This window comes from Daphnia pulicaria, chromosome 1 (assembly GCF_021234035.1).
Source record: "Daphnia pulicaria isolate SC F1-1A chromosome 1, SC_F0-13Bv2, whole genome shotgun sequence".
NCBI lineage: Eukaryota > Metazoa > Arthropoda > Branchiopoda > Diplostraca > Daphniidae > Daphnia > Daphnia pulicaria.
The window spans coordinates 40624952-40633658 of NC_060913.1; the positions used below are offsets into that span (position 1 = coordinate 40624952).

At 35.6% G+C, this 8707-nt stretch overlaps 3 protein-coding genes and 1 long non-coding RNA gene across 4 annotated transcripts; 2 read left to right on the forward strand and 2 right to left on the reverse strand.

Moving 5' to 3' along the window:
* Positions 1-152: 152 nt before the first annotated feature.
* LOC124320449 (prefoldin subunit 2-like) lies at positions 153-2118 on the forward strand. Its single transcript, XM_046783334.1, has 4 exons — positions 153-171; positions 1380-1596; positions 1696-1819; positions 1883-2118. Exons 2-4 carry the CDS (start codon positions 1439-1441, stop codon positions 2063-2065), a joined length of 465 nt encoding a protein of 154 aa, XP_046639290.1. The 5' UTR covers positions 153-171; positions 1380-1438; the 3' UTR covers positions 2066-2118.
* On the reverse strand, positions 404-1307 carry LOC124320476. The gene is made up of 4 exons (XR_006913898.1): positions 1170-1307; positions 859-976; positions 674-800; positions 404-609 (listed from the first exon to the last, which is right to left on the reverse strand). It is a non-coding gene; the product is annotated as an uncharacterized LOC124320476 (long non-coding RNA).
* A 1353-nt stretch (positions 2119-3471) lies between the features above and the next one.
* LOC124320404 lies at positions 3472-4709 on the reverse strand. The gene is made up of 3 exons (XM_046783285.1): positions 4589-4709; positions 4144-4408; positions 3472-4083 (listed from the first exon to the last, which is right to left on the reverse strand). The coding sequence occupies exons 1-3, from the start codon at positions 4651-4653 to the stop codon at positions 3568-3570; spliced, it is 846 nt and encodes a 281-aa protein (XP_046639241.1). The 5' UTR covers positions 4654-4709; the 3' UTR covers positions 3472-3567.
* A 1160-nt stretch (positions 4710-5869) lies between these two features.
* On the forward strand, positions 5870-8477 carry LOC124320300 (disks large-associated protein 5-like). Its single transcript, XM_046783112.1, has 7 exons — positions 5870-6141; positions 6201-6652; positions 6755-7305; positions 7368-7579; positions 7646-7831; positions 7908-8089; positions 8168-8477. Exons 1-7 carry the CDS (start codon positions 6032-6034, stop codon positions 8332-8334), a joined length of 1860 nt encoding a protein of 619 aa, XP_046639068.1. The 5' UTR covers positions 5870-6031; the 3' UTR covers positions 8335-8477.
* The last annotated feature ends 230 nt before the right edge of the window (positions 8478-8707 follow it).

Consider the following 8707-nt stretch of genomic DNA (forward strand, 5'->3'; position numbering starts at 1 on the left):
ACTTCGTCTTCGTGTCTAAGACTAATTTATTATTAAATTATTTCATTATCATTAAGACGATTATTGTTCTCGGTGCTCTGCAATCTGCAAATAGGCCTAAGTCAATTTCGACAATCGTCGATCGTCCGACTTCGCTACATTCTACCGCTAGTCTCAAATAGGATCTAGGAGAGTAGGAAGCAGCGGCTTGTACCAAAACTTTTTGTATAATCGACTTGTTCTGAAAAATAATCGATTACAAGTCGACTTTGGGAAAAAAGTCGCGACTTTAAGTCGACTTTCTAAAATAATCGACTTTTGAATTTTTGTTTGTTTACATTCATGCAACATGCGATTTATTGATACAACAACGGTTGTAAATATTACAAAATCAGGTTGGCTCATTCAGAAAAAAAGAATAAAATTCATTCTTGCATTCTTCTTGTATTTTCATGGAAGTAAATTCATATTTGATTTTAGTCAAGTTGTCAAAGGCAGTCATACTTGAGGAAATTGGTACATGGTACACTCGAATTTTGGTACATGATGTATTGAAAAGCTAAAACATAAATGAAGTAATCCTCCAGACACACCTGTAGAATCCAAAGTCTGTCGGAATGCAATGGTCTCCTGTGTTAAAAAAAACGATTAGTTCCCCGGCTAGGTTAGGCATAAAATATTTCAATATCATTACCCAAACTGACGAAACACGAATGGGAGAAATTAAAGAATGTTTCACAGTTGACAGTGAAAGTGTCACTTATCACCTTATCACATTGAAATGCTCGAGCAGTGGTGTATATCCAGTGCAGAGTGTTAACCTAAAAGTAATGTGTGAATTAAGAGATGGGGAAAATTTACCAATTAAGAGTGATATACCTAAATTGGCTAGATAGAGGTTCCAAAATACTTCAGGTGGATGCTCGAATACTCTAGATATATCATAGGCCAATATTCCTAGCAGTCTACACTGTTCTCAATAGAACTAGCAGCGAATCTAGGTAAAAACACGAGAATTAAGTAATATCGCAAGAAAATCTAACAAAGCAGACTTAAGATGAGGAATAAATAGCATTTTCTAAAAATAATTCCATTTGACACACAAGGCTTGAAGTGTCAAAATTAAAATAATAGTCGATGCTGAGACACACGAAAGCAAAAAAACATTTACTAAGCTAAAATAACATTACCTGTTTTATATATTTATGAAGAATTGAAGGTGTTTTGAAGCCAATTATAAAAAAATTGGAATTGAAATATGAAAAGTTGTAAACTCGACTTTTGCGAGAAAGTCGACTACAAAGTCGACGTTTTCGACTCGTAATCGATTGTTCGGGTCGACCTAAAAAGTCGACTCAAGTCGACTAAAGGTCGATTTTTTAAAGTCGGTACAAGCCGCTGGTAGGAAGTAGAATAGCCTGAAGTTTGTCTGCTGCTTAGTGCTTTTGATACGTAAAAAATGGCGACTGACGGAAGCAAAAAGCAAGCTAAAAATGCTCCGAAAAATGTTAGCAAATCGAATGAAGAAGTCATCCAAGGATTTCAAAGATTACGAACTGAACAGAGACAACTAGCTAGTAAATTATCTGAGCTCGAAATGGATCTAAACGAGCACAAGTAAGTTTTACCGGTTTCACTTTATAAACAGACTTCCATAGCGTGTAGAGGATAATTTACTCCTACTATTTACTATGTCATATTTTTTTTCTTACTCAGACTAGTAATAGAAACCCTTCAAAATGTGGATGAAGACAGGAAGTGCTTTCGCATGGTTGGTGGAGTACTAGTTGAACGAACTGTCAAAGAAGTTCTGCCTGCACTGACATCAAACAGGGACCAGGTAACTTGTTTTCATATTGTATTATTTGGTTGTAATTTCAATTACAATTTATTTTTTATATAGATGACTAAAGTAATTGAAGTTCTCAATAATCAAATTTCCACCAAGGGACAAGAAATTAATGACTTCAAGGAAAAGAATAATATCAGGATACGAAATCAAAATGAACTCCCATCTACAGCTCCTGATAATGAAGGAGAAAATAAAGTTGCCAATCAGGGGGTTTTGGTGGGCACCAAACCTTAACTGATATACCTTGTTTTGTATGCTCTGCTGCTGAAGAAAAATCAGAAAACATATGTTTTGCTTTTGCTTATTTTTATGAATCTAATACTTTCATCTGCTCTACTATCCTAATGGAAGGTTAGAGTACTAAACAATCTGTGTGATTTACCAAGAAAGCTTTTAAGAAGCTTAGCTATTCTAACTTTTGATGTATTTATGAATTACTAGCAGGAATTATTCTATTAGATTTCTATTGAATGCACAATAACTTAGTTTATCTCTGGTTTCTCCGAAGAGCGACAACGCTATAAAATCATATGGATTTGAGATCACACCGGATTTTAAACCAATAATTTTTGCTGCTGCGAACTGTTTAGTTTGTGTGTAATATTTGAAAAGTCAAAAGTGTTCCCCACAAAATTGCTTTGGCGCAGTTCTCCGTAAAATTTGTTTTACAGATAAGTAAACAATGGTGATCAAAATATTTAATTTATTTTCTAGGTGAAAAGTTGGTCTAGACAGTCTACTTATGCAGTATACACCAAAACGATTCGACGACGATGTGTGGGAATTGGTCTCGATGTCAGGTTAAATTCTCATCGTAAGTTTGCTCTCTTTCTTTGTCTGCTCGCGGCTTACTATCTAAATAGATTAAGCCAGCCAACCAGGGATTTTATTATTTTTTTTTTTTTTACCGGGACTTTCTTAAAGAAACTGAATTAGTGAACAAGACAACTTCTTACAGTCATCGTTTCTTTTAGAGTGATCCTCTCTGCGAATAGCACTAAGGATGAGAATGATCTCTGTAACTTCAAAACACATCTTCATAAAACGTTCGTAGTAAATTTAAACTTAAATCCAAGTGATAATTATATCCACTAGAAATTTTGTGTTGATTTGTGTCTCGTATTTAACTGGTTAAAATATCAAGTAATTTTTAAAAAATAATTCGTGTTCCCAAATTCTGTGGAATTATTCAAATTTTGATGGTCTTCTACTTTCCCTACTTGCTAGTTGCTTGCCAATCGTGAATCTCCGTCTATAAGTTGTAAAAAGCAACGATGGAATTTGTAGCAGTCAACTATCAGGGCAATAGGAGGAGGGGAAACAATCGTAGCTGAATTGGGCATGAGCATGTCGCTATTCCTTTGATTTCCTCCAATTGGTACGCAATAATATTTTGAAGAACAGAAACATTTGTGAGGAAACTGGTCTTAGCCGGTCTGAGCACTTCACATTTGAAGTTGTTACGGACAAATCAATATCCTTGGTTACTAGCAAACAAGTACGTGAACAAGTTGCTTCGGTAGATTATGCCACAAAATCTGGAGCTTTGTATAAACTAACGGCACTTCAGTATTGTTTGGAAAAGGAGGTAAGTTGTGTTGCTAAACGACATAGCGCAAAGAGGATTTTATTTTGATAGATATTGTTTCTGCTGTTTATTTCAGATGTTAACATATGCCAATTTAATGTTAAAAACTGTTGATTAAATGAAATAATGTTTGTCTTTTGAAATTTGATTATTTTCTAGACAAATCAACAAAAACATTGTTGTCAGTTGTGTAAGGGACCAAAGACATTGTAACTTGAATAGCCTCATTTCCATCAGGATACACCATTGTTCCAACATCTGTTACAAAGAACTGCGCATCTTGGGAAATAAGGTACTCTTCGTCTTCTGGGACAGTGCTGTATGGTGCAATGTGATTAGCGTGTTTAGTTCCTTGGATTACAAATATCGTCCCTTGTCCCGTAGAGGAGTTAGCATATTTTTGAGCTATTTCCAAATTTTTACTTGATGACAAAAATCGATTGAAGCGAATGTATTGATTCACTTCGGCCGGAACTGTGTAATTCACCCCTCTGTAAAGTTCGAAGTCATAATCTTGACACGCCAGCAAGAGAAGTCCGTAAAATCCCTTGTAGTAATATGTATAGTAATTTGAATCATCCCGAAATGCGCTTGTTTCGTCATTAAACGCAATGTACAGATATTCAGGTTCAGACATCGAGTATGCATAGGCAGCCAATTGCTCCTGTAAACAATGATGAGTTTTTTTTTGTTGTTAATTTTAAATTTGTAGTGCGAAACTTACTGAATTGTAGGTAGGATTGGTTGACACAGCGATATCCCAAGTAATTTTCAATTTTGAATTGTTAAGCATATCATCTTCTAGCATTATCTCTGCTCTCTCGGTGGGAGGCACTGTCGGGTCTACTTCATAAATATCATAAGTGACATTCAGGTATAATCTAGGTTGCAGATTGAAAGGTTCCAAAGATCTTTCGACGCCGTATGAATCTATCGTAAATGGCACACCATAGCGCGTGATACCGCCATTTACGCTTATATTAGGTAATCTGTGCAAAAATATCGTAAGAACCAATAACATTTTTTAAAAAGTTTGCATAATCAATTCATCATAAATGAATTGCGCAACTAGTTTAAAGAGAGAAAAATTGTAATAAGACATGTGGTATGAAAAAAGAAACAAATCAAATTGCTTTAATGAAGTTGTAATACATTCACATTTTTCTCACATGTTTAAGAAAATAGTAGCAACGAAGGTTCCTATGAACAACGCAAATCTGTTTTTTGAAGCCATCGCGCGGAAAAGGGTGAACTGTTCAATAAATCTAAAGGTATACTAATGGTCTTACGTCTTTTCAGGTTGCTTTAAAGTATCACTAACAGGAAATTTTACCAACGAAAACTTGTATAAAGATCTGTTTGTGGTGAGGTCGACGGGATGCACCAGATGTTTCGATTGACCACATATGTATTTTCAAGAATAGAAATATAGCATTCAAGGATACACAAATACAGAGAAGAATAGCAAAGTTAGATGGGATACAATATTTCATATTTAACCAAATACGTGCTTTTGAGCAAAACCACAAGTGAATATGTGTGCGAGTAAATATTTGCAATAATATTTGTCACTGCTCTAAAAACGTCTAGCGCGTCTTGCGGCAGTTTATATGTATTGCTGTAAAGAAGGAACAACAAGCGCAAGTTGCCGATTATACAACATGAAGCTAGTTAGGAACATGTAACCATTTAACAAAGTTTTACATCACTTAAATTAATTTGAATATAAAAAATCGAGCATGCCCTTAACCAGAGCAATATATGCCGGCATCTATTGCTCTGCCTTAACTACAAACTACAACATTTTCAGAGCAACACAGGGAATACAGGCTGAGAGATAAAAAGATTTTTTTCAAGCGCTAAGAAGAGCAGAGTTTCCTGTAATAGCTAAAAATAATATTACTTTCCTTGAACTGTTGGAAAAATGTGTTGAATTGCTATAACAAGTTTTTTGCAGTGACTGACAACGTTTTTCTTGTAACGCTGCAAAATTTTTAAGTTAGGCTATCCCCTTTCAACCAATGGATCTTGTGGAGAAGACTTCCTCCATCAACAACGTGTATTACAGTTTCGTAATTTACTTCCGGTAATTTAAATTTAAAAAGATCATATTTTGTTTAAATGAGTGCTCACTGCTCAGTGCAAATATCAACCGCTGAAACATTTAATCTGGGTCTACAGCAGTCTATGTACACACCGAGCTACAAACTCTACACTTTTGAGTCATAAAAAAAACTCTTGGTCCTTTTTGCGAAACAGGAAATCTTGTAAAGATAAACCAATAATTAGCCGATTTTCTAATACTTGACTCCAATAAGATAATTAACTCCTTCTAAAGTTCTAAATCTGTGAACTTTGGAAGTTGGAACTGTGATTGACTTTCTGATCTGACATTTTTAATTTTTCGAAAATTCAAATCTGGCATCATTGTCAGCCTACATTTCAAATCGTCTTTCAATTATTGCCATTGCCAGTCTCTGTTTGGCTGTTTGCAACCGACTATCAAAGTCGAGTTATCGTTCCCTTTCGTTTTCATATTTTATCTTTGGAAAATCTGATAGTTTTACTACCGAAAAGATTGCCGTCAGCTTTTATTAACTCTTTTACGCATCATGAGTACTAGAAATGCTGTTTACAAAATGTCAGGCCTGAAGTTTGCCAGCTCAGCCAAAGCCAGAGCTCAACGAATTGATGAGCAAAACGGCAAACGTCGAACTGCTAGGTATCTAAATCTTCATCTTTTTATTTTATTTTATTAACAAGTTTTTGAAATTTTAACAGGCAAGCAAAGAATGATGCAAAGAGGGGAGGGCTTACTGAAATTGATCCAAATATTTTGAAGGGTGATCCTAACACAAATGCTAAAGATTCAGTTGTGCCTGCTCCAATTCAAGATCAAAAGTTGCAAGATAAATTAAAGTTAGAAGATAGGTTGGCAAGATTGAAATTATGGCGTGAAAAAAAGACAGCAACAGAAGAAAAGGCCAGAGCCAATAAAAGAGCACCTTTTCTTGTACCAGGAGTGACAAGAACTACTAAAGTGGTTGAAGCGGCTCCTTCAACTACTACAAAACAACCTAGCAATAGAGTGACTAGATCTCAGACTAAGAAGTTTGTTGAAACTGGGACTGTCACAAAGAATTCAACTTTGCCGTTGAAAAAGGAAACAAAAAATTCTAAGAAAGAAAATGAATCATTTGCACCCCAAGGATTTGTGTTCACTGCTCCTAAAGGTAAAAACTCCACACTGTTCCAAAATCTTGTAGATATTAAAAAGATTTTAATATTTTACTTGTTTCTTCATAATACTATTATATTGCTTTCTTCTTTTATAGAACTAGCAGTGAAAGATATTGAGTTTCAAGATTCAGTTCCTGTACAGAGTACAGATTCTAATCTTCCTTCCCGAACACCAAAGAGAACATCTATTGGTGCTGAAAATGAAGAAATCAAAATATCTCCACTCGTGTTTCATCATCCATGGATTTCAACAACTAGAGGCTCTTCATCCAAAAAACAAAGAATGAGTCTAGAAACAGCTTCAAATGAAGATTCTCTATCATCTCCTGTTCTGAAAAAGAGATCGACCAGAAAATCTGTTATAGAACTCAGCAATCCAGATGCTCTACGCTTTAGAGCTTTGATGGCAAGTGAAGGGAGTCGTCTAACAGATCTCTGCAATAGCTATGACGAGCTTCTTTCCAGTGATGAGATACCAGAAGAGGAAAGTGGTGCTGTTCGCACCGTCATTGGTCAAGCCCATCTTCTGCAACGTGAGCGCTTTACACAATTTGCAGGTCTTGTTAATGACTTCGAAAACAAAACTGGGGAAAAGGAGATAACTCCAACGGATTTAGAAGGATTTTGGGAGATGATTTATCTTCAGGTAAATATTAATGAAATAAGTTGTACATGTTTATTTATCTAAATGTTATCAAATTATTTTAGGTTTCAGATGTGGACAAGAAATTTGCTGATTTGGCGAAATTGAAAGAAAATTCTTGGGTCCGTAGTGAAGATACACCTGAAGTGAACAAAAAAACTGACCGGAAAGCTGGGAACAAAAAGAAAGCGCCCGTGGTACAACGTCCAGTTAAATCGAACATGCGTGCTCTTATCGCTGCTGCACGAAAAAAACAACTCGCAGAAAAGGGTTCTGGGTTAGTCAGAATGTTTCACTTGAGTTTTTTCAATTCAATTTTTTAAACTATTTTTTTGTTGTTTAGGTCTCCTTCAGTAAAAAGAAGTTCACTGATAATGTCTCCTGTAAGAACACCCGGCAAACGGCAATCTCTAAGACGATCGGTATTACTTAACTCGGCCAAGAAGCCTGTGTTCATCGTTACAGATATTGCTCCTGCTAATCCCGAAGAACCAGCCGAATTTACTCCTGGTCACAAGAAAACATTTGGGTAGAATTTATTTATTTTTTCGTGTGTGTTTTAGTATTTTTCAACTTCAATGGTTTTCTCATTTTTTATTTTTAAGCCGTCAAGTTGAGAATGCTGTCGAGTCCACAAGCCCAGAAAAGCATTTGTCTGGAGCAGTTGACGCAGTAAAAAGCGAAACTGAATGTCTTGATCGCGTGACGCCACTGAAAGTTTTCCTATCTCCCCGTGAAAGCTTACGTAGAAATATTCAATCAAAAGACTTACATTTGGTCGATTTGGGTAATAAATTTGATTGATTACTTTACACACTTAGAGGATACATATGTATTGATACATTATTTTTTATATTGTTTTCAGATAACGACGAACCTGCTGTTCAAGAGATTGCTACCCCACGTCGTAGCACTAGGCTTCGTGGTCTCAACAATAGCCCTGTTGTACCAACAGCAGGTCGAGTCAGCCTTCTTTCTGGTACCTCCGTTTCTCCCGTTATTCCTAGCGAGAATTTAATTTCTTTGGATTAATCAATTTTTTTAAATTACTGAATGTGTCGAATCTTTGTAAAGTGTATTTTGCTTCTTTTCATTCCTTCATAAATAAGGTTAGCGTGCGCCTTAGTAATGTGTCAAGTTTGCTGGACGAATATAAATTGCAATCAGTGAGAAAATGTTGTCTTCCTGATTAATCCGTTTTTTTTTTACTGATCTATCATATACTTGTGAAACACTTAATTGTAAATGGATTTAAAACGAAAAGTTATCATCAAAACGGTTGTGTTATTTTTGAACGATACCCTCCAGCTCATCTTGATAAACAAGAATAAGATGCGGCAACCCTATTGAAGAAAGTTTATGCCTGACCGTTTCACTGCGGGCGGTTAAGGTTGCGGAAACCTGC